Below are 26,961 nucleotides of genomic sequence, written 5' to 3' on the forward strand. Positions count from 1 at the left end.
AAGTGAAAAAAAAAAAATCTATTTGAGTTAATTTATCATCTAACAGAGTTTCCCAAACTGGGGTTCATTAAGGAATTGCAGGCTCTAATAATTAAATTGCAAAAATAAAATTTAAATAAAGAAAATGTGAAAATAAAAAGTCAAAATTAAGCATTTACTAAAAACTAAAAATATTTTTATATTTTATATACCATGTAATGTGCTGCTAAGAATCATAAAATGAATCATAAAAAGGAATTCAGCCAACAAAAATGTTTGGGAATCTCTCATCTAATGTGTTTAACAAACTCAAAAGACAAGCACAACACACCAATGTTATAAATAGAAATAAATAAACCAAAGTCATAAATATGCCAAGTTTATTTTCATGAATATAGAGGAAACACAAAACCAACCTGTTATCAGATGATGTCTGATAATACTCAACCTATGCCTGAATGCACGAACGCAGGCTTGGGATCAGCCAGACATACTCTTAAATAGACTGAAGTCTGTTCTACAGAATAATATTAATCATTTTAATGGAAAATGCTAAAAAACATTCAAACCTTTGCATACAAATGGAGTAGAAAAGAGTCAGCCAAACAAATACTGTTATGTACATTACTGGCCATTTGAAATCTCCAAATTTCTCTTTGCCAAACCAATTTTATTTACAACTCTCCCCTTAATTGGTGCCGTAAAGAGCAAAACGCTTAAAATATTCATTTAGGTATTTAGTTTTAAGCCTCTCAAGATGGGGAGAAATGGAACCAAAGGAAGCCCACTTGTTCTCAACAAAGTCTAAAACACTGAACAGACCATCATCTGTGATCACAACTGAAAAACAAGATGACCTCCAGAACCATTTCAGTGATTCGGTCTCCCTGGGGTATCTGGTTTTCTCATTGGATCACTTGTGTTTAAGATAGGTGCATTAACGCTACTTGAGGAGGAACTGATTACTTGAGCGGACATTGGCTTTGCCAACATTTGGAAGTTTGACGCTGATGCTTGAGCGATATTTAAGATGGCACCATCTGGGCTCAACAACAGTTTAGCAGGAGTGGGAACTTGTATGGGAACCGTGCTTTGACCTTGCAGTGACTGGGGTAGAATTACAGGCTTTCCGATTGTCCCAGGTTGAATGGTTCTGATAGGTGGACAAGGCGTCATAATAACTGTGCTCACAGATGGAGGAACGGTTGCAATAGGAGTGGCTGAACTGGCATTGGTTGGACCACCGATTGGTGGAACCGTTGCAACCGGAAGTTTCTGCATCCGAGATATTGTGCTGCTCATAGGCGGTATGGTTACCATCGGCGAATGCCTTGGAATTGCAGCGTTCACTGGTGGTATGACCGGCGCCACTTGGTTTTGGGATGGTCTTCCTTGCAGGAGCATCGGAGAAGTTGTGCTTAGTAAACCTCCTTGGGAAAGAGAGGTTTCTTTGGGACTCCCGGTCATACCTTGTGATGCTGCAATTGAGACAGTGGAGGTTTGAAAGATAGGAAGTCTCACAATGTCTGATGATACACCAGGAGGCAGAGCTTGTGCCACTTGTGAGAGAGCAGTAGGACCAGAGACATTCAATGGAGTTCTGGTACTCAGTTGCTGACGGACTTGATTAGAAGGTACAACTTTTGCAGATGGTAGCCTGACTGGTGTTACCAATCTTACACCTTGTACAACTGAAGGAACTGTGTGAGTAGAAATGTTTGGACCTCTTGAAACAGTGGAAGCAGGACTTAGGACTTGTAATCCTCGCGGACCAACAAGACTTGGCCTTTGCAATCTTTGAGGACCAGTAGGACTTGGCCCTTGTAATCCTCGAGCACCGACACGATTCGGCCCTTGCAATCCTTGAGGACCAGCAGGACTTGACCCTTGCAATCCTCCAGGACTAGCATGAATTGGACCCTGCAATCTTTGAGGAACAGCAGGACTTGGCCCTTGCAATCCTCCAGGACTTGAGTTGGAGATAAGCAGTACGTGGCTTCCAGGTGCAAGGCCTTGAGAAGGTACAACAAATCTGGTGTTATTGATCAGAAGCTGAGTTCCAGGGGCAAGCGGGGCAGTGGTGTTGATCACTAGTTTCTCCTGAACAGTCTTGGTGGTAGAGGTCGGAGGTCGGACTCCAGAGGTCATGACCACCGGAGGAGTTAAAGTGGAGCTGCAACTCAATGCAAAAGTACTGGACACGGCAGAAGCGGAAGTATTGGCTGTCGTTTTAATCAGAGAGTGTGATGTGCAAAAGGGTGGCTTGTTAGCAGTCACATTAATTGGTAACGTAGTGTGTTGGGTAATTAGGCTTCCTGAATAAGATGAAGATGCGTTTGAAGTAGAGCTGCCAGCCGATAACCCTGTTTTACAGTGAAGAGCATTTAACGTTGAAACTGATGGAGGTACATCCGGTTTCACAACTGACAAAAGTGCAGAAGAAGCCATGTGCCCGGTGCCTAGAGTTGAAAACGTCAGCGTTTTGCCATCAACAGTCCGAGGTACTTTCATAGCACTTTCGGTATTCCCTGATGGAGTTCTGCTTGCAACCAAACAGCTTTTTGGGCCAATCTGGAGTCCACTTGTAGTTGACGTCGCAGGTACTCTGGAGACAATCACAGGTGTAGTTTTTGTCAAGGTTTCAGGTTTTTTGTTTGTGCCAAGTATTCTTGATGTTAACCCTGGGACACCGATGCTCTGGATGCTTGTACCAGAAGAAGTGCAGGATAAGGTCGTCCCCAACTTGGGAATGACCTTCAACGCTGGTGTACTAGTAGAGGAAATGTTAACCTCTGAAGTTGACGTCTCTTTTGGAATGGTAAGTGCTGAGTTGCTTATAAACATGAACCGTGATCCTGGCACGGCACAGGTTGCTGTAGTAGTGGTGACCTTTGAAGGGATATTCGGCGAAGGTGTGACCAGGAAAACCTTTTGGAAAGTAGACTGGTCTGGAGTTGTGCTTCCTGCTTGAGCTTGTTTTTGTGGAGGCTTTGTCCCACATTTAGAGACCATATTCTGTTGACCACCGTCTTTCACAGTTAAAAGGACACTATCGCTGCTTTTGCTTGTAGCCAGGAGTGTGGATTTAGCAGATTTTATTGTTTTGCCTGTAGTGCCAGTATTGGAAATCTGATTCAAGGTTAAAGGAGCGACAGTTCCTGCCACAAAAGTAGACTGAGGAGTGACTCCAGGTAGAGATTTAGCAGCAAGAGTGGCCGAAACAGCTTGTGTAGTGGACGTGGAAGACTTTGACACCAGAAAGGCTTGAAGTTGGGGTGAAATGTTAAAAACCGGGCTGGGTGGCAAAGCCCCCGTTCTACTCTCTGACGTCTGAACCTTCACCACTCCCGTGTTTCCTCCTCTCGTAGTGACAAGGATGGATTGGGAGTCTCTAATGCACACTGTCCTGAGCTCTTGTTCAGCGTCAGGTTTGGTTGTACCACTGCTGGCTGATTTGTTCAGGGCAACCTTTGGTTCAGTAGTCTTTTTAGGCACACCAACAGTCGTTAAGGTCCTTAAACTGGGCATAACTACAGCGGATGGTGTTCTTACAGTGCTGGTATCTTTCAAAGGTGCCACCGGCTGGACAGGAACCTTGTTTTCCGGTACAGCGAACCCTGAAACACTGGACAAGTATGTTGTAGTCTTAGCAGCAGATGCAGAGGTCTGGGCTGCCTTATTCTCAGTGCTTTGAATCAGTAGATTTGAAGGCAGGATAACGACTTGCTGCATCACCTTCGCCCCTGATTTTTGATCCGATATCGGTTGCACTGAAAAGTTCACAGAAGTGCTTCCTTTCCTGAGAAGCCCTACGCCTCCTGCCGTCTTGTACACCACCTGTCCAGTGCTTTCACTTGTGGATGTCGTTCTCGTAAGTGTTTCTGAGACAAGTTCAGAGTGTGGTGTAGATGCACAGGTAGTTGATAATTGGACAGGTGGCAGATTTACAGACGCTGTTTTATGATCCCGCAGAATCTGAGCCATCACCGCAGCCTTCGGATGACTTATTAAGGTCACTTTGTTTCCAACACTCTTAGCCAGCAAAGCCTGGATGGGTTTGCAAGTTCCCTGAAAGCTACTCAAAGGCTCAGGCAATACTGAAGCCTCCCTGGAAGCATTTTCCAAATTAAAATCAGATGTCAAAGGATCCATTTTGGCTCTTTTGCTTGGACTCTGTTCCTCAGTGATTGCACCAGTTTGGCGCCGTTTCGAACTGCGTGTGAAGGGTCCAGACTCTGACGAATACATGACAACATCAGGTCTGTCAACTAGACATCTTGATTCGTGATTTACATTCTCTGCAAAAGAAGGCAACAGTCAAAACAAATCCAAATACTGGATGCATAAATGTCTTTGATTTTGGAAAATGGAAAACAGAAACTGATGAACTAAAAAACTAAATGAACAAAAGCAAGGATATTTGAACTACTTCATGTTTCACAAAAGAAAAGAAATTCAACAATCCTTTAGGGCTTGCACTGTTTTTGTTTGAACTTACATAAACTGCATGCATTGGTAAAATCAGACTCACCTGTTGCCTCAGAATCTTCCTTCATAGTTCTGGCCATTTTGACTTCACTCTCTTCTTGTTCGCTTGTCGTCTCTGTGGACAACAATCCATCCTTACATGCAACTTCCCCAGTATCTTCTGTATCCATCTGCTCTCTGATAAAGTTCTCATATTCGGGGTGTTTTCTAAATTCGTCGCATTCCCTTTTCAAGCGAGCTCTGTTGAGGACAAGGACAGGGATGAATTCACAAAGCCTTGCTGCCAGGAAAACATCGCCTCAAGGTTGAAAAAAAACAAAAACATCTAGGTGCCCGTTGAATGCAGTGAGGTGTATCAGTCACTGTGCTTTACAATGGAAAGCTCTTTCTTGGATATAATTAAAATTCACCTCCGAGATCACTTGAGAAAACCTATCTTTGATCGAAAACAAGACTGAAATGCAGAAGTCTAAAAACCACAGGGGGAAAAATGTGATTGCACAGATTCGAAATTTCCCATCTATATTCAGCATTGTGGTTTCAGTGCAACAAGGTAAAATTATTTTCACATTTTTGTAAATTTAGGCACCGAAAAGGGCTGAAGCCAGGTTCATGTTTACTCTGTTACCTGTTTCTCTGGAAGGCCTTGATGAGTTTGGGTTCCCATGGTAACAGCTCATTTAGCAGCCTTATAAGTGTGATGTGTAACTCTTTGACGGCGGCTCTGTTGTGCGGCCATCGTCCCTGAAATACGGCACAAAGACACACATCACATACACATCAGTCTCTAATGCTGCCCTGCATCACACACTCATAGGCATTTATGTTGTTATATTAAACACTGGATTAATATTATGCCTGCATGCAAATTATATTATACATAATATTATCAACACAGTAGTCTTGCACGATATCGCGGTGCTAAAACTGCTTTTAAAAAGCAAAACGATTCCGCATTTTACTAGTTACGTTACTTCAAGAAAGCCTTTTTATAAACTGTTTATTTAGGCTCCTATGATTAAAGCGAAGTTTGGACGGAATAGCTGGACCCAGTCATAAAAAACAGAATTTACTCTATAACACGGAATATCAAAATAAAACTGAATTTGAGAGAAATAATAAAAGTATGTAATAGGGTCTTAAAATGTGATTTTTGTTAAACTTTCAAGAAATTGCTGTTAAATCATGTACGTTTATAATAAAAAAAAATTAAAATAATGTAATCAATAATAATGAAAATTATATAAATACATATATATATGTAAATATAAATATAAATAAAATAAATAAAATAAAAAAAAAAATAAAAAATAAAAAAATTATATATATATATATATATATATATATATAATAAAAGCAGCAAGCCATCAAAATAAATGTTTAGTTTAACTTGACAGAAATATTACTTAATGTAATGATAGTACAACTACTAATAAAAATATTATTAAAACAATAAAAGGAATATTTACCAGAAAAATGATTTAGCAGAATTTATTTACAAGACAGTATTTCTGAAATAAAATAAATAAATAATAATAATTCTTTATAAAATCAAATTAATCTTTATAAATTAATTAGACATGCTTTTGATTATTAAAATAAATTTGATCTATTAAAATGGAATGCTGAAAATTAATAGAAAACAGATTTTTAATTTAATCAAAATAAAACTGAATTTGAGAAAAATAAGACGTATTAAATATAATTTTAAAATGTGATTTTTGTTAAACTTTCAAGAAATTGCTGTTAAATCGTGTACGTTTACAATAAAAGAATATGTGCAATTAAATAATTTAATCAATAATAATGTAAATTATATAAATAAAAATAAATAAAATATATAAGAGTAAACATAAATATATAGTGCAAATAAAAAGTGAATAAAAGCAAATGATGTATAAAATAAAGCTTAAATGGTATAAATAAAGTTTTTGAAAAAAAAACATTAAACGGAATTTGGGAATAAAACAAATTTCATCGGGCCCCATTTATTTAATTTGTGTCTTTGTTTTATTGTACTTGTCCTTTAGTTTGTTACTTGCATCTATGTTCTTGTTATTATAACAAAGACAAAATAACTAAAATGGACTTTGTCATGATATAAACTGTTATTGTGAAATGAAATAACAAAACATAAACAATCAATATTTACTCAAACCAATTGCATGTAACATGCAACGTCAAAAAAAAAATTAAAAAAATGAGTTTGTGCAATAGTAAATGCATGTATGTTTGGGTTCCCTCTCTTACTAACAGATCTCTTTTTGCCGTCCAGTTCATCTAGTTGATCTTCTGTTTTACTGATCAGGACTCTGAGATCATCCAGACTGGAGCAAACCAGCTAAAAAAGCAAAAGGAGACAGGAAGGAGAGATGGGAGAAAGAAATAAGGGTTAGAAAAAGTATGTTTGTGTTTAATTGCATGCATTGGTGCTCATAAAAGTGACTGGATTTATACTGTAAAGCACTTTTTAAATATAGGGTGAGTTTAGTCTGTGTTCAAACGAGTGTGGTTTTAATTATTAAAACCTTATTATAAATTCTATTACATGCTGAACTGAATATCTGCTGCCCTCTAGTGAGAGTTGCAATGAAATGCAAAAGGCCTTTAAAGTTTAAAATGCTTGTTTCAAAAATGAGATTGAAATCAACACAAAGGAATTTTGAAAGCAAAACTAAACAATGTGAACTATTCTTACAAGTGGTGAGAGAAAGTGTCTGATTAATTTATTTACAAGGAATTTTACTCTAATTTTTTTTTTTTTGCATGGATGTTTTGAAGTTTTCTGATGGTTTGAGGTTTACCAATAATTATCAGAGCAGATCTGACTAACCAAGATCACTGATAGTTGTAGGTTTACCGTAGTAAGGCAAACGTGTGGTTTTGAAAACTAATTTTCTACATTAGAATCAATAATAACAAAGTGCAAATAATAGCAAATGAAGTATAAAATAAACCTAAAATAAATCTTGCAAATAAATTAAAATGTACAAATGAATAATAATAATTAAAAAAAAAATCATCAAAAATAATGTAAATTCAATTAATAAAAGAAAATGAAGTGCAATCAATAAAACAATAAATTAACAATAAAGAAGCATAACAAAATTAAATCAATATTAATTGAAATATCACTGATATTAAGAAAAAAGACTATTGGGCTTACCATAGTAAGGCAAAAATGTGTTTTTAAAATGTGTGTAAGTACTAATATTCTAAATTAGAATCAATAATAGTAGTGCAAATAAAATTTGAATAAAAGCTAATTAAGTTTAAAATAAAGCTAAAATGGTTACAAAAATAAAATAAATCTGCTAATAAATAATTTAAAAAATCAATAATAATGAAATTACATAAATAAACATCAAACATAAAAATAAATAAATGTGTCAATAATAATAATAAGAAAAATAAATATAATAAATATCACTGATTTTAAGAATGGGTTTACCATATTAAGTCAAATACGTGTTTTTAAAATATTTTTTATGTACTAATATTCTAAATTAGAATCAATAATAGTAGTGCAAATAAAAAGTAAATTAAAGCAAATGAAAAATAAAATAAAGATAAAATCGTGTAAATAAAATGGTTACAAAATAAAAGAAAATCAATAATGTAAATTATATAAATAAAAATAAATGAAATATATAAATAAAAAAACTAAATAATCAATAATAATAAGCAAAATATAAATAATCAGCAGAATTAAGACTTTAAAAAATGTGTTTTTAAAATAGATTTTTTTAATGTACTAATATTCTAAAATATAATCAATAATAACAAAGTGTAATTAAAGTAAATTAAGTATAAAATAAGCTAAAAGGGTGTAAATGAAATGTTTACAAAATAAAAGAATATGTAGAAATACATAATTTAAAAATAAATCAATAATAATGTCAATTATATCAATAAAATAAATGAAATATACAAATAAATTTAATCAATAAAAATATATAAATATCACTGATATTAGAAAGAAAGACTATAGTGGGATTACGATGGGCAAAATTTTGTTTTTAAAATAGTTTTTTTATGTACTAATATTCTAAATTAGAATAAAAAAAATAAAGCAAATTAAGTCTAAAACAAGTATAAAATAAAGCTAAAATTGTGTAAATAAATAGTAAAGAAAATAATGTAAATTATATAAAATAGAAATAAATTATACAAATAAATATAAATAAAAAAAATTAATAAAAAATAATGACTGAAGCATAAAAAATTCTATCAATAATAATAAGTGACATAAATATCACTGATATTAAGAAGCAAGACTATAGTGGATTTACCATAGTAAGGCTTTTAAAAACTGATTTTTTATATTAGTACTTGAAATTTAACAAAAAATCTTGCATTAGTATAGTTTTAAGTTAACATTTAACTACTTAATGATTCTTACTTCTCAAAAAGTCCTTCCTGTTGCTCTCAGTCTTTTAAAGGCCTTGCATTTCACAAATGATTTGCATTTAGTTTTATTAGTTTAGCAGACACTTTTCTCTAAAGTGACTCTCAAATGAAATCATGAGTCTTTCTTAATCGTACGGGTCACATTATCTGCGGTGCACAGAGTGTTTTTGTTTTGTAGGTAATGAAGTCTTCATCTGACCTGAAACGTGGGTTCAGCCGGCAGCGGAGCAGATCCTGATGGTCTCCTCACCAACGTCGCCTTCCCATCAAACCTCTTTCCTGGAGACCGACAAACACCACAGAGCATTAGAGACATCCAAATTTGTCATTAAATTACATGGAAAAAGTTAGATATTCCATATGCTACAAAAGACTTACAATGCATTTAAGTTGGTAACATTTTATATTTTAACTTTATGTATTTGTTTTCATATCTATATACACTACTGCTCAACAGTTTGGGATCAGTACAGTTTTTAATGATTTTTAAAGACTTTTCTGCTCATCAAGGCTGCAATTATTTGATTAAAAATACAGAAATACTAAATATTAAGCAAAAAACATCTTATATGCATGTAATGATGTGTTAATAAATCATTAAAAATAAAATAACATTAAGGTGAAGATAAAATAATTAAAAGACAATAATGATGAATAAATCAAAAACAATAAAATGTAAATAAATTAATTAAATAAAGTAATAGCAAATTAAATGCAAATAAAATAAATAAAAATAAAATTTATAACAAGTAAATTATGAATAAGTAATTATTAAAATGAACAATTAGTAAATTATATTATTTACTCTTATTGACTTATTTATATAAGTTATTAACAAAATAAACTAAACTAAATTTAAATAAAAAAAATTAAAAATAAATAATAAATGAAAAAATAAATAGGAATTAAATAAAAATAAAATAAATACAAATACAATTGATTAAAATCCATAATAGTGTAAAATAAATAATAAATTAAGTGTAAATAAAATAATTTAAAAAAGAATAAACACAATTAAAGAGAAAGCAAATAAAAAATTAAGCATAAAAATGTGTGAAGACTGAAGAGTAAATATACAGTGCAAATAAAAATTAAAAATCAAATAAATAGCAAATGAAGTATAAATTAAATGCATAAAAAAATAAATAATAAATAAATAAAATTAAAGATAAAGCAAATAATAAATCAATATAACAAAATAGTGAAGAGTAAATATACAGTGCAAATAAAAATTAAAAATCAAGTAAATAGTAAATGAAGTATAAATAAAATACATAAAAAATTAAAGATAAAACAAATAATAAATCAATATAAAAAACTTGTGAAGAGTAAATATACAGTGCAAATAAAAATTAAAAATCAAATAAATAGCAAATGAAGTATAAATAAAATACATAAAATATAATAAATCAAAATTAAAGATAAAACAAATAATAAATCAATATAAAAAACTTGAAGAATAAAAGTACAGTGCAAAAAATAAATAAAAAATCAAATAAATAGCAAATGAAGTATTAATAAAACACATAAAAATATAATAAACCAAAGTAAAGATAAAACAAATAATACTCAATATAAAAAAAAATTAGTGAAGAGTAAATACACACTGCAAAAAAAATTAAAAATCAGATAAATTGCAATAATATTTCATAATATTACTTTTTTCTGTATTTTTGATCAAATAAATGGAACTTTGATGAGCATAAGAGACTTTTTTTGCATATTTTTTTTGATGACATAAGAGAGAATAAATGATGACAGAATGTTTGAGTGATAAAGTTTTAGAAACTCAGCACTAAATGTCCATTACTCACCCAGTCTACATCTTCTCCTCTTGTCTTTCTTCTTGATGTTTTTGGCGGCTCTCTTCAGGCTGCTTTTGGCCGTTCGGTTCTTCAAGCTCAGTTTGCATCTCTTCGTTTTCTTCATTCCGAAATTCCTTCTTCCATCTTTCATCTTCTTTCTCTTCTTCTTCTGAGCAAGTGTCGTTTCGGAGTCGTCTGGACGCAGGCGTGTGATTCCGGGTCGGATGGATTCGTTCCAGACCTGGCAGCGGGAACAGAGATGCGGAGATTCCTGCGACGCTCCTGAACAATCCGGACAGGGACTCTGGTCCTCACTGCTCAAGTGATTCTCATTGTTTTTAGGACTTCTGTGACTGTTCAGAGCCGGAGAGACGCCCTTATAGCAGCTGTTCCCCACTCTGAAGCAGGGCTCAAAGGACTCTTCCTCTTCCTCTTTTTTTAGCCGTCTGTCCGCCGCGAACTTTCCTCGAACGCTTACAGAGTCCAGAGAATCTTCTCTGCACCACGAGGAAACCCCAGAGAGACATTTCTGATCCAGATCTTCACCGTCGGCGAGTGAATCTTCTTTTATGTCCCATGAGTTCAGCTCCATCCTGCTGGAGTTTTCATCTTCCACCTTTACTTCATCTACAGAAACACACAGATCCTTCTCAAATTCAAATGCATGTATAAATGTGTAAATAAAACAAATAATAAAGCACAAAATAATAAAAAGGGTAAATAATATAAATAATAATAAAATGAATAATGAAGGATAAATCAGTAACAATAAAGATAAAATAATAAAAAATAAAAGAATAGCAAATTAAATAAAAATGAAATAAGTGAATTTAAAAATAAACTAATGATTAAAATGAACAAACATAATCAATAAGAGTAAATAATATAAATTGTAAATATAAAAAAAATTAAAATAATATTGTAAATAATTAAGAATTAAAAATTAAATACATTATATAAATAAAAAGAAAAATAACTGCAAATACAATAACTTATGAATAAAAAAAACAATAAAATACTAACAATTTATTACAATCAATAATAATAGTGTACATTAGAATAAATAACAATTTAATAAAAGTAAATAAAACAAAATAAATATAAATAAAATAATTTAAATAATAATTATACTGTAAATTAAATGACGAGACAAACAACAGAAAATAAAAAAAATTAGGTATAAAATAAAAAACAATACAATTGATTAAAATCAATAATAATAATAATAATAGTGTAAATTAAAATAAATAAAGTGTAAATAAAATAAATAATTACAAAGTGAAGAATAAATACAATTAAAGATCAATCAAATAATAAATCAAGTATAAGAAAATTGTAAAGTGAAGAGTAAATATAAATAAAAATTAAAAATCAAATAAATAGCAAATGAAGTATAACAACATACATAAAAATATAATAAATCAAAATTAAAGATAAAACAAATAATACATCAATATAAAAAATAGTGAAGAGTAAATATACAGTGCAAATAAAAATCAAAAATCAAAAAAATAGTAAATGGAGTATAAATAAATAAAATGAAAAATAAAACAAATAATAAATGAAGTAAAAATGAGTGAAGAGTAAATATACGGTCTAAATAAAAAAAAATAAAAAAAATAGCAAACTAAGTATAAAAAAATAATAGTTATTCATTATAAGTCATTCAAATTAATAATAATAAAGTGAAATTAAAATAAAAAATTAAAATCAATAAAAGGTAAATAAAATGAATAACAAGTGAAGTATAAATTAAATTCTTTAAACAAAATCAACAAGAAATAAAAAAAAAACGTATATTTAATATTAAAATTAATAAATAAAAGGTAAATAAAATAATGTAAAATAAAAACAACAATAAGTGAAGTATGAATAAAATCCCTAAAAACAAAATCAACAATGAATAAAGTGTAAGTAAAAAAAATATCTATAAATGAAATGTAAATATCGTAAATAATTTAAAAGAAAATCAATACCAATAAATGATGGGTACATAATTAACAATAAATGAACTGTAAATAAATATGTAGGCAAATATATAAATAAATACACGTAAATGCCTCACATGTCTCCTCCTTGACCTCTGACCCCTCCGGCTCCTCCTGGGACCTCTTGACGTGGAACAGCGGAAGCGGAAAGTCCATCGCGAGGCAGGGACTCTGGCAGTAGATCCTCAGGTCGGCGCCGCAGAAGTGCGGGAAGTGAATGTAAGCGTTCTCCTGTCCGTCGTAACCCAGGATGGACTCGCGACACTCGTGGATGGGCTGCCCGAGGACGGCGTCCTGAACGTCCTTCTGGGTCTCGTAGACGTGATCGCAGAGACCCTTGAGCAGCCAGACGCGCTGGTTGAAGGGCAGCAGGTGGAAGGGCGTCTCCTCCAGCGGACTCGCCTCTCCCAGCGTCCAGAAGAACTGATGACAGAGACCGAGACGTTCGGCACGCGCCACCCGGTCCTCCGCTCGCCCCACCGCCCCGTACCAGCCCTGGACCCTCCTCCGCAGCTCCGCCTCCCACTTCCTGTAGGTAGGGATATAACCAATGGTTTTACATGCATTAAAGGAGACAAAAATGTACAGATAATGTACTCACCCCCTTGTCATCCTTTCTTTCTTCAGTCGTAAAGAAATTGTTTTTTGAGGAAAACATTCAGGATTGTTCTCCGTTTAATGGACTTCTATGGTGCCCACGAGTTTGAACTTCCAAAAATGATCCCAGATGAGCAGTGTTGTTTTTGACAACCATCTTAGATTTAGTCTTAGTCTTAGTCTTTTTGACTAAAATGCTTAATAGTTTTAGTCCAATTTTAGTCGACGAAAAGTCAAAAAGGTTTTAGTCTAGTTTTAGTCGACGAAAAGTCAAAAAGGTTTTAGTCTAGTTTTAGTCGACGAAAAGTCAAAAAGGTTTTAGTCTAGTTTTAGTCGACGAAAAGTCAAAAAGGTTTTAGTCTAGTTTTAGTCGACGAAAAGTCAAAAAGGTTTTAGTCTAGTTTTAGTCGACGAAAAGTCAAAGGTTTTAGGCTAGTTTTAGTCGACGAAAAGTCAAAAAGGTTTTAGTCTAGTTTTAGTCGACGAAAAGTCAAAAAGGTTTTAGTCTAGTTTTAGTCGACGAAAAGTCAAAAAGGTTTTAGTCTAGTTTTAGTCGACGAAAAGTCAAAAAGGTTTTAGTCTAGTTTTAGTCGACGAAAAGTCAAAAAGGTTTTAGTCTAGTTTTAGTCGACGAAAAGTCAAAAAGGTTTTAGTCTAGTTTTAGTCGACGAAAAGTCAAAAAGGTTTTAGTCTAGTTTTAGTCGACGAAAAGTCAAAAAGGTTTTAGTCTAGTTTTAGTCGACGAAAAGTCAAAAAGGTTTTAGTCTAGTTTTAGTCGACGAAAAGTCAAAGGTTTTAGGCTAGTTTTAGTCGACGAAAAGTCAAAAAGGTTTTAGTCTAGTTTTAGTCGACGAAAAGTCAAAAAGGTTTTAGTCTAGTTTTAGTCGACGAAAAGTCAAAAAGGTTTTAGTCTAGTTTTAGTCGACGAAAAGTCAAAAAGGTTTTAGTCTAGTTTTAGTCGACGAAAAGTCAAAAAGGTTTTAGTCTAGTTTTAGTCGACGAAAAGTCAAAAAGGTTTTAGTCTAGTTTTAGTCGACGAAAAGTCAAAAAGGTTTTAGTCTAGTTTTAGTCGACGAAAAGTCAAAAAGGTTTTAGTCTAGTTTTAGTCAACGAAAAGTCAAAAAGGTTTTAGTCTAGTTTTAGTCGACGAAAAGTCAAAAAGGTTTTAGTCTAGTTTTAGTCGACGAAAAGTCAAAGGTTTTAGGCTAGTTTTAGTCGACGAAAAGTCAAAAAGGTTTTAGTCTAGTTTTAGTCGACGAAAAGTCAAAAAGGTTTTAGTCTAGTTTTAGTCGACGAAAAGTCAAAAAGGTTTTAGTCTAGTTTTAGTCGACGAAAAGTCAAAAAGGTTTTAGTCTAGTTTTAGTCGACGAAAAGTCAAAAAGGTTTTAGTCTAGTTTTAGTCGACGAAAAGTCAAAAAGGTTTTAGTCTAGTTTTAGTCGACGAAAAGTCAAAAAGGTTTTAGTCTAGTTTTAGTCGACGAAAAGTCAAAAAGGTTTTAGTCTAGTTTTAGTCGACGAAAAGTCAAAAAGGTTTTAGTCTAGTTTTAGTCGACGAAAAGTCAAAAAGGTTTTAGTCTAGTTTTAGTCGACGAAAAGTCAAAGGTTTTAGTCTAGTTTTAGTCGACGAAAAGTCAAAAAGGTTTTAGTCTAGTTTTAGTCGACGAAAAGTCAAAAAGGTTTTAGTCTAGTTTTAGTCGACGAAAAGTCAAAAAGGTTTTAGTCTAGTTTTAGTCGACGAAAAGTCAAAAAGGTTTTAGTCTAGTTTTAGTCGACGAAAAGTCAAAAAGGTTTTAGTCCAGTTTTAGTCGACGAAAAGTCAAAGGTTTTAGTCTAGTTTTAGTCGACGAAAAGTCAAAAAGGTTTTAGTCTAGTTTTAGTCGACGAAAAGTCAAAGGTTTTAGTCTAGTTTTAGTCGACAAAAAGTCAAAAAGGTTTTAGTCTAGTTTTAGTCGACGAAAAGTCAAAAAGGTTTTAGTCTAGTTTTAGTCGACGAAAAGTCAAAAAGGTTTTAGTCTAGTTTTAGTCAAAAAAGGGGAAAAAGTAGTCTTTTAACAAATTAATGTAGGTCAGTAAGTATTTTGCTGTTGGGTAGTGTCACTTGTAAGTTCTGAAAATAGCAGATCTATAGTTCAACACAATGTGAGCTTCCGGATCGACTATTTTCACCAATAATTACAATAATGAAGGTATGTTTTAAAACATAAAAGACAAACAAGGATGGAATGCTAAAACGGCTTGCCATACTAGTATAGCAAAGAGTATTTAATGCTAAAACGGCTTGCCATAGCGGCAGATACGTTTTAAGTTTTGATTGGCATGCACAATAAGCAGAAATGTCATGCATTTTAAATGTCTGACGGACCACCCACTAACATTTTCGTCTATTCTCGTCTCGTCAACGAAAACTCATACTTGTCTCGTCATGTTTTAGTCATCAACGAGCCGTTTTTATCTCGTCATCGTCTCGTTATCGTCATGGAAAAAAGTGGCGTCAACGAAATGATTTCGTCATCGTTGACGAAAACAACACTGCAGATGAGGAAAAAGGGTCTTATCTAGTGAAACGATCAGTTATTTTCTAAAAATAAAAATTACTATTTATATACTTTTTAACCTCAAAACCTACATCGCTGCAGAAGTAGTGACCCAGTGTTTACAATGTGAACGTATTAAGATGATCAAACACCCTTTACAAAAAAAAAGGTAAAAATCGTTTCACTAAATATGACTCTTCTTCCTCAGCTGGGATCGTTTAGAGTCCTTTGAAGCTGCATTTTGGACGTTCAAACTTGGGGCACCATAGAGGTCCACTATATGGAGAGAAATCCTGAAAAATCCCTCTTAACGACTGAAGAAAGAAAGACATGAACATCTTGGATGACAAGGGGGTGAGTGCATTATCTGTACATTTTTGCTCTGGAAGTGAACTTCTCCTATAATGTCAAAATGCACATTGATAAAACAACAATTATGACATTATCGCAAACAATATACACTGAGTTTGGGATCAAGAAGACTTGTAATGTTTTAAAAAAAAGTCTCTTCTGCTCATCAAGGCCTCATTTATTCGATCAAAAATACAGAAAAAAACTGTAAAATTGTAAAATGTTATTACTTTATAAAATAATGTTTTCTATTTTAATATACTTGAAAATATAAATTATTCCTGTGATGCAAAGCTGAATTTATCAGCTGTTATTTGAGTCTTCAGTGTCACATGATCCTTCAGAAATCACTCTAATATGCTGATTTATTATTAGAATGGTCAAAGTTGGAAACAATATTTTTTGGAACCTTTTTTTCAGGATTCTTTGATGAATAACTCGTTAAAAAGAACAGCATTTATTCAAAATATAAATCTTTGCTATTCCTTTTAATTAATTAAACATCCTTGGTGTAAAAGTATTAACTTCTTTCAAAAAAAGGAGAAAGAATCCAAATTTACTAACTCTGAACTTAGTGTATATTGTTAGAAAACCGTTCTATTTTAAATAAATGCTGTTCTGTTTATCTATTTATTGATCAAAGAATCCTGAAAAAAGTATCATGGGTTCCAACAAAATATTAAGCAGCACAACTGTTTTCAACACTGAGAATAATTCAGCATATTAGACTGATTTCTGAAGGATCATGTGAGGATGAAGACTAGAGTAACGATGCTGAAGATTCTGCTTTTTATCACAGGAATAACTTACATTTTAAAATATATTCACATAGAAAACAGTTATTTTAAATTATAATAATATTTCACAATATTACATTTTTTTCAGTGTTTTAGATAAAAAAAAACAGCCTTGATGAGCATAAGAAACTTTTTTTAAAAACCAATAAAAATCTTCCTGACCCCAAACTTTTGATTATTAAAATATAAATTATTCCTGTGATGTAAAGCTGAATTTTCATCAGCTGTTACTCGAGTCTTCAGTGTCACATGATCCTTCAGAAATCACTCTAATATGCTGATTTATTATTAGAATGATCAATGTTGGAAACAATATTTTTTGGAACCTTTTTTTCAGGATTCTTTGATGAATAACAAGTTTAAAAAAAACTGCATTTATTCGAAATATAAATCTTTTCTAACAATGTAAATCTATGCTATTCCTTTTAATTAATTAAACATCCTTGGTGTAAAAGTATTCATTTCTTTTTTTTTTTTTTTTTAATTGAGAAAGAATCAAAATTCTGAACTTTTAAACAGTAGTGTATATTGTTAGAAAACCGTTCTATTTTAAATAAATGCTGTTCTGTTTACCCATTTATTGATCAAAGAATCCTGAAAAAAGTATCATGGGTTCCAACAAAATATTAAGCAGCACTGTTTTCAACACTGAGAATAATTCAGTATATTAGAATGATTTCTGAAGGATCATGTGAGGATGAAGACTAGAGTAACGATGCTGAAAATTCTGCTTTGCATCACAGAAAAGAATTACATTTTAAAATATATTCACATAGAAAACAGTTATTTTAAATTATAATATTTTTTTCAGTGTTTTTGATTAAAAAAACAGCCTTGATGAGCATAAGAAACTTTTTTAAAAACCAATAAAAATCCACCTGACCCCAAACTTTTGAGTGTTAGTGTATACGGCACACTCCTACCTGTAGGTCAGCGGCGGGCGGCGGTGGACGGCGGGTCTCTTGTGCGGATGGCAGAGGAGGGACGTCATGATCTTGGCCAGGAAGGAGCTGCAGCGAGGCATCAGCAAGCAGCGCTCCAGCTCGTAGAAGACGATCTCGGGGAGGTTGAGCGCCGTCTGAGCCAGGCACAGGAAGTGGCCGATGGCGGGAAGCTCCCACATGGTCCGCACCGGCCACGGCTCCGCCAGAGACAGCAAGGAGCTCTCCCACTCCTCCACCTCCTTCGCTGACACCTCCTCCGCCTCTTTACGCTCCAGCTCTCGCTGCCTGTGTGGAAAACAACACACATTACGGCTATCAGTCACACAATATGACAATAATTCTATTACCTCACGACAAAAATATTGTATCAATATTGTCTGTTTTTAGAAAAATATATACTTCTGTTTAGTCAAAATAATATTATTAACTTTATATTTATTTAAAATGACTTTTTGGAAATATCATAAAATCTAATTTTTAAACAATTTTATACAGTAATTTTAAACAATGCACCTCACTCTTGTGCAGCACTTTATTTGACAAAAAAAAATATTTTGATGTAAAGGAATTATTATATTTTAAAAACTTCATAAACTTTTAGAAATGACTTTCATTACCACTGTACTTAATAAATGAATGATAAATTCATATTAAATAACAAAACACAAAATCCATAAATTCAAATGTAAAACATATCTGGAAAAAATGAAAAAGAGAATTTTGAATATCACTTTTGTTTTTAATATATATGTGACCCTGGACCACAAAACCAGTCATAAGGTTAAATTTGACAAAACTGAGATCAATAAATAAGCTTTCTATTGATGTATGGTTTGTTAGGATACGACAATATTTGGCTGAGATACATCTATTTGAAAATCTGAAATCTGAGGATGCAAAAAAATAAAAAATACTGAGAAAATCACCTTTAAAGTTGTCCAAATTAGGTTAACAATGCATATTACAAATCAAAAATTAAATTTTGATAGGTTTACAGTAGGAATTTTACAAAAAATCTTCATTGAACATGATCTTTACTTAATTTCTTAATGATTTTTGACATAAAAGAAAAATCTAAAATTTTGACCCATGCAATGTATTTTTGGCTATTGCTACAAATATACCCCAGCGACTTAAGACTGGTTTTGTGGTCCAGGGTCACATATATATTAAAAACAAAAGTGATTGCATAGCGTCCAGCTATTGTTAAAGTTTCATTAATCAATAATGAAACCATTATAGACCAAAAAGTTTATGGGAAACATACAATTTGGGTAAAAATAAAGCGGCATTTTGGGAAAAAATTAAAGTATAACATTGGTCCCTGTAACTGTTAAAAGTAAAAAAATAAATAAATAATAATAATTTGTTGAAAATGTATTAATTCAGCTGATATGCTTTTTGATTACCACAAATCAAACTATTAAAACAGAATCCAAAAAATATTGAATTTTTAATTAAAAAATAAATAATGTAAGCTTTTTTGCGGATTAAATAAAAAAAAAAAACATATTGGGAAAATACAAAATGATTTTTGGGGAAAAAAACAAAACGGATCTATTCAGTTGATTAGACATCATTTTTGATTATTAAAATTTAATTAAACCATTAAAACAGAATCCAACAAAACAAAACATATATGTGACCCTGGACCACAAAACCAGTCATAAGGTTAAATTTTACAAAACTGAGATATATACATCATATGAATACTCAATAAATAAGCTTTCTATTGATGTATGGTTTGTTAGGATAGGACAATATTTGACTGACATACATCTATTTGAAAATCTGGAATCTAAGGGTGCAAAAAATCTAAATACTGAGAAAATCACCTTTAAAGTTGTGTAAATTAAGTTCTTAACAATGCATATTACTAATCAAAAATTACATTTGGATATGTTTACAGTAGGAATTTTACAAAAAAATCTTAATGTAACATGATCTTTACTTAATTTCCTAATGATTTTTGATATAAAAGAAAAATCAATAATTTTGACCCATACTATTTATTTTTGGCTATTGCTACAAATATACCCCAGCGACTTAAGACTGGTTTTGTGGTCCAGGGTCACATATTGAGGGGGAAAAATAAAATGGATTTATTCCGTTGATTAGACATCATTTTTGATGAATAAAACTTAATTAAAAACAGGATCCAAAAATAAATAAATAAATAAATAAATAGGGAAAACAGAATTTGGCAATAAAGGAAACACAGGGTCCTGTATGTGTAAGAGATGTATGAGGATATATCAGATGTATCGGCTAACCTCTTCTCCTCTTTGGCTCTCTGCAGCTCCTCCAGTCTCAGCGCCTGCACCATGATGGACTCGCTGCCGCCCACCGTAATGCTGGCCAGGTTACGCGGCACAGATCTCCGCCTGGACGACGAGCCGACCGGCGCTTTCTCATCCTCCGTGCCGAAACGGCCTCTGGAGGTCACAGCCAGCGTGGTTTTCTCCCGCAGCGACCTGACCACAGAAAGAACACACCAGAGACATCAACACCAATCACTGACAGTCTGACTGAACAGAAAAAACTGAATAATTAGTAACACTGATAATATAGTTAATTGGACTAAAGACTGCAGGATGTTTGCATTATCTAGTTAAACTGCACTAACATGCAAACATTTACATATGAACATTGAATAAAGTTAGGTTCATAATTCCTGTTTAATTTTGTTGTCTTATTATGAGCTCAAGGTTTTTGGAGGGGATTTTGGATTTCTCTTTTTATCACTCCATAAATCAGGAAATACTGTCAACAGACAGAAAACAAACACATTGTCACCACGTATTTTGAGGAGTAAAACGAAATGAGTATGAATGAAATATGAACAAACCTTTAGAATATAGAGAGGAATAAAACTGTAAAAGTTTGGTGTGCGTAAGAGGAAAAAACTCTAAATATATGGATCGGAACTGAAATCAGTGCAATAAAATAAACACTTTTGAAGAATTTATCCATTTCATTCTATTCAATTTTTTTTTAATGGTTTAATTACATTTGAATCCTCGAAAAGCATGTTTAATCAATGGGCTGGATAAAACTTCAAAAATTATTATATTCATTTTTTAAAAATCATATATTTTCTGGATTATGTTTAAATTTATTTCCCCTAAATTTTACTAAAATTATATATTTTCTGGATTCTGTTTTCATACCCCCCAAATTCCATTACATTTTTCCCCAAATTAAAAAAAATAATAAAAACAAAAAAATTATATATATATATATATATTTAAAAAAAAAAAAAAATATATATATATATATATATATATATATATATATATATAATTTTTTTTTTTTTTTTTTTTTTATTATTATTATTTTTTTTTTAATCATCCACAAAATTACATTTTTCACATTTTTTAATTAAATGATATATATTTTCTGGATTCTGTTGTAATAGTTTAAATTTTCCCCACAAAGAATTTCTAATTTTTTGTTACAATTTTAACAGTAAAAAACCCAAACATGTGTTTAAATGTAATGTTTTATTAAAACTGTAACAGGACCCTATTTTGTCTCCAAAATTCTATTAATTTCGCAGAGTTTTATTAAAATGTAATATTTTCTAAAGTCAGTTGTAATTGTTTACATTTTCACAATCAGAAAGCAGATCTAATTAATACATAAAACTTCAACAATTTAATATTTACTTTCAATATTAACAATTGTAGGGTCCTATGAATCCCCCAAAATATATCTAGTTTTAAATTTTTCCCAAATTTTGTGTTTTCCAGTTTAATTGTTTCTGGATTTTGTGTTTTATTTAAAAATGATGCAAATTTGAGACCAAAATCTCAAAATTGACCAGTGGTTTTGCCTTTAACAACTTTCCTTAAACTTCTGGAGCTGCTTTTGTTTTTTACCTGGACAACAGTGTCAGCTTTTGCTCTAGGATGATCTCCAGTTTCTGGGCCTGTTTGGAGATCCAGTGATCGACTCCGTGAAAGCGATAACAGTTCTCTAACATCAGTCTGAAATCTGCCACAAACGCCGTGATGGACTCGTACTCGCGATTCACGAACTTATCATCCATCTTTCTGAAGCACATCTCGCCGTGGTCCCCGGGGCCGACGGGACGCCAGAACGGGGCCGTGATGGACTTGTGCTTCTCTGAGAGGAAGCTCTGAAATATTCTGTGGGCCTGCTGGACCTCGGGCGTCAGATCGTCCTCGTCGTCCGCCGTACTGGAGCGGCTGTCGTCCTCAGAGGTCTCCTGGCCGTCGTCACAGTGTGCCGTGAGATTCTCAAGCCCTGATTGGTCAGACGAACCGTTGCACAGTTGCTCTTTCGACTCTGAACAACCTGGGATCGGCGTGCAGGAGGTCAAGGTCAAGCGGTGGTTCGGGTTCATGTCCGGGGGGGCGTGTGAGACCGACTCACACGCGTGTGCGCTCTCGCACGTGTCCGAATGAAGCTTCATTCTCCTGGCGTGACGCTGAGGGCCTCGCTCACCTGCGCAGGTGCCGCCAGCATCATCTGTCAATCAATGTCAGTCTATCATCACAAGAAGCCATTGCTGTTCCTGATGGAGACTGTTTGAGGAAAAACACAAAACATATTAAGTACACTACAAAGAGAACGTCCTGAGTTCATTATGAACATGCTAATTAGCGACTGATTAATTATTAATAATACAAGACTTTGATGCCTTTCCACAAACAATCTGTTTAAACTCATTTAAAGTGCAGTAATCACCTCTAAATTGCTTAAATCTGTCATTCTCGTCATCCTATTAATGTTTCATAAGTTTTTACAACATTACCGGAGCGCTGTTCTGTGTTGTCGAGTGAAACATTAAACCGCCCGCACTAGGCCGCGGCGCCAGCGGCCTCGATTTCACTCTCACACCCGGGAGGGCTCGCCCAAGCCGCGCAGCCACCGCTCTCTCTCCCGCGGACCGCTGAAGCTCATAGTTCCAGTGCGGCGCGATCTGTCAGTAAACACCGTTGAAACTCGGACTGCGGCTGTTTGTCGCCGTCACGAAGAAAAATTTGTTAGATTTGTGAAAAACGAAAGGCAGAGACAGGCGCGTGATAGAGAATGACATGAAAGAAACACGGCGACATTCACTGATTCACACGGCGCTCTGTGTGTGCGCGCGCTCCCGCGAGTGTGTGAGTCTGTGTGTGTGTTTGCAGAAAAAATAAAACTTTATATGTATTTTAAAGCACCGTGGTAATGCCTAGGTTTTATTAGAAAAGAAAACGAAAGCACTGAAATTTGATTCTCTCCTGACTTGCATTTGCTCCAGGCTAAACAAATGAATGTGTGGATATTTTAGAATATTCTCGTTTTATCTGACATAAAACTCCAACATTGTACTGCTGTTCTCTTAAGACAAAATAGTCTTTGATAAAATCAACAATATGACCCCAGTAAGGATTTCAGGTGAAATCTCTTTATTATTTCTATGCTGAGTTTTATTGATGATGATGACGGTTCAGATTGTATAAGTCATATTGAATTTAATTAGAGCAGAAAGTCTGAAATCTTCAGGTAAATCTTAGAAAACCTAGAAAACATCAAGGAAATGCTTAGATCGTATTTTAAGAAAATATAAGTCTATTTTTCTTTATTTTGTAACATATGTTAATATAGGACTATATACCTATAGCCTACTATTTTATAATTTGATTAAAATTGTGACTTTTAATCGCCTATCGCTGATCCTTTGATTCAGATCGGGTCTTTGATCGGAGCGGCTTCGTGAATCTTTTGATTCAGATCGAAACTTCGGAGCATGAATCGCGAATCATTTGATCGGCACGTTGGTGCGTTTTTTAATCATTTGATTGGAACTGAGCATATTGTGAATCATTTGATCGGCACTTTGGTGCGTTTTTTAATCATTTGATTGGAACTGAGCATATTGTGAATCATTTGATTCAGTTCGGGACTTCGATCGGTTCGTGAATCTTTTGATTCAGATCAAAACTTTGGAGCGTTTATCGCAAATAATTTGATTCAGATCAGCACTTGGTGCAGGTTCTCAATTTGATCGGAACTTCGGGTATCGTGATTCATTTGATTCAGATCGGGTCTTAGATTGGAGCGGGCTTGTGAATTTTTTGATTCAGATCAAAACTTCAGAGCGTGAACTGCGAATCATTTGATCGGAACTTCGCGGATCGCAAATCATTTGATTCAGATTGGAACTTTGGAGCAGATCTGTGTATTAATTTATCGGAACTTTGTGTATTGTGAATCATTTGATTTAGATCAGAACTTTGTAGTGAGTTCGTGAATCTTTTGATTCATCGGCGCGTGAATCGCGAATCACTTATGAGTGCGTCCGTGAATCATTTGATTGGAACATCGATCTCGAATCATAATTCAGAATCTAAACTTTGGAGCGGATTCTCGATCATTTGATCAAAACTTCATGTATTGCAAATCATTTGCTTCTGATGGGAACTTGGAGCGGGTTCATTAATCATTTGGTCAGAACGTCTATCTTCTTATCATTTTATTTAGAGAATATTTTCTTATATTTTCCATTGAGTAGTCAAACAATCCAAAGAACACATTTTAAAAATGAAAGAAAACATTGAAAATTAAAAAATCTGAACAAAATGTCTCTGTGTGCATGAATCTTCTCAGAAAACTGACAAAAACAGCAACTCACTTCAATGTCTGACTTAAATTACAATTACCCCCATAAGCTTTTTGTGAAATTTGGACAAATTCATAATCTGTTGCTTGATCTCTTCATATTTAAGAAGAAATTATGTTAATTATCACATTTCCATGATGATTCAGCACTTCAATATTCTTCAAAAATGCAATATTTAAATATTTTTTAATTAGGTTGTTATTATTATTAAATACACATAAAAAGAAAGAGAAAGGAATTACACAAAGCATAAGAAGCTTCAGTCAGTCACAAATATAAGATCTAGAAGTATAGTTCTTCATAAATCTGTTATTATTTGCGAGTTTATGAGATTTTACAGCATGTGTTCTTCATGGATGAGACACGTGATGCTGTCAGTGACCACTAGATGTCTCCAGTGTTCATCAGAAAAGGAATAATAGTGCACTGCATACTACATACTGCGCAGTATGCACTCATAAATACACTTACTTTGTATTTCTAATCTAATTGTTGAGTAAAAACGTCTGAAGTACATGATATGGCAGCTGAAGTCACTTCTGATTCACCGGAAATCTGACCCTAGTAGGAGTACAGTCGTGGCCAAAAGTTTTGAGAATGACACATATATTAGTTTTTACAAAGTTTGCTGCTCAACTGCTTTTAGATCTTTGTTTCAGTTGTTTCTGTGACGTACTGAAATATAATTACAAGCACTTCATACGTTTCAAAGGCTTTTATCGACAATCACATGACATTTATGCAAAGAGTCAGTATTTGCAGTGTTGGCCCTTCTTTTTCAGGACCTCTGCAATTGGACTGGACATGCTCTCAATCAACTTCTGGGCCAAATCCTGACTGATAGCAACCCATTCTTTCATAATCACTTCTTGGAGTTTGTCAGAATTAGTGGGTTTTTGTTTGTCCACCCGCCTCTTGAGGATTGACCACAAGTTTTAAGATCTGGGGAGTTTCCAGGCCATGGACCCAAAATTTCCACGTTTTGGTCCCCGAGCCACTCAGTTATCACTTTTGCCTTATGGCACGGTGCTCCATCGTGCTGGAAAATGCATTGTTCTTCACCAAACTGTTGTTGGATTGTTGGAAGAAGTTGCTGTTGGAGGGTGTTTTGGTACCATTCTTTATTCATGGCTGTGTTTTTGGGCAAAATTGTGAGTGAGCCCACTCCCTTGGATGAGAAGCAACCCCACACATGAATGGTCTCAGGATGCTTTACTGTTGGCATGACACAGGACTGATGGTAGCGCTCACCTTTTCTTCTCCGGACAAGCCTTTTTCCAGATGCCCCAAACAATCGGAAAGAGGCTTCATCGGAGAATGTGACTTTGCCCCAGTCCTCAGCGGTCCATTCGCCATACTTTTTGCAGAAGATCAATCTGTCCCTGATGTTTTTTGGGAGAAAAGTGGCTTCTTTGCTGCCCTTCTTGACACCAAGCCATCTTCCAAAAGTCTTGGCCTCACTGTGCGTTCAGATGCGCTCACACCTGCCTGCTGCCATTCCTGAGCAAGCTCTGCACTGGTGGCACTCCGATCCCGCAGCTCAATCCTCTTTAGGAGACCATCCTGGCGCTTGCTGGACTTTCTTGGACGCCCTGAAGCCTTCTTAACAAGAATTGAACCTCTTTCCTTGAAGTTCTTGATGATCCTATAAATTGTTGATTTAGGTGCAATCTTAGTAGCCACAATATCCTTGTCTGTGAAGCCATTTTTATGCAAAGCAATGATGTTCACCCTCCTTTGAACATGTCAAGTCTGCCATTCTAACCCAATCAGCCCGACATAATGATCTCCAGCCTTGTGCTCGTCAACATTCTCACCTGAGTTAACAAGACGATTACTGAAATGATCTCAGCAGGACCTTTAATGATAGCAATGAAATGCAGTGGAAATTTTTTTTTCGGGATTAAGTTAATTTTCATGGCAAAGAAGGACTATGCAATTCATCTGATCACTCTTCATAACATTCTGGAGTATATGCAAATTGCTATTATAAAAACTTAAGCAGCAACTTTTCCAATTTCCAATATTTATGTAATTCTCAAAACTCTTGGCCACGACTGTAGTATGGTAGTGAACATCTGACCATAATAACCACTTACCGTAGTGTAGTAGAATTAAAGTAGCGTCCCATGTCCATTGGAGATGTTACAGTAGTAACTGCAGTAACCACAGTGGTTACCATGGCAACACAGTGAGTGTCTGCAGACCTTTATTATGGGATCCATTGGTTGTGATCAGCTGAACTGAGAACAGATGCTTCATTCACCTCTTCACAGCTGCTGGAGTCTCCATAGTAACCAGACCATAATACACACACATACACATACTGTACACACAGCTGTTCTTCAAATTCACGAAATCCACTCCTTAAGTCATGAATTTAGCACTGGAACGTTGATGAAATCATAATTTGCTATATGTATTTGCTATAACTCTC

General features: G+C 33.8%; 1 protein-coding gene across 1 annotated transcript; it reads right to left on the bottom strand.

The window, feature by feature from the left end:
* Nucleotides 1-342: 342 nt before the first annotated feature.
* Nucleotides 343-22,969, bottom strand: LOC141292813 (uncharacterized bromodomain-containing protein 10-like). The gene is made up of 11 exons (XM_073824875.1): nt 22,674-22,969; nt 21,775-22,443; nt 20,167-20,367; nt 17,873-18,178; nt 12,748-13,199; nt 10,692-11,309; nt 9,077-9,156; nt 6,722-6,808; nt 5,096-5,211; nt 4,511-4,707; nt 343-4,277 (listed from the first exon to the last, which is right to left on the bottom strand). Exons 2-11 carry the CDS (start codon nt 22,329-22,331, stop codon nt 850-852), a joined length of 6,042 nt encoding a protein of 2,013 aa, XP_073680976.1. The 5' UTR covers nt 22,332-22,443; nt 22,674-22,969; the 3' UTR covers nt 343-849.
* Nucleotides 22,970-26,961: the final 3,992 nt, after the last annotated feature.

This window comes from Garra rufa, chromosome 19, assembly GCF_049309525.1.
Source record: "Garra rufa chromosome 19, GarRuf1.0, whole genome shotgun sequence".
Lineage (NCBI taxonomy): Eukaryota > Metazoa > Chordata > Actinopteri > Cypriniformes > Cyprinidae > Garra > Garra rufa.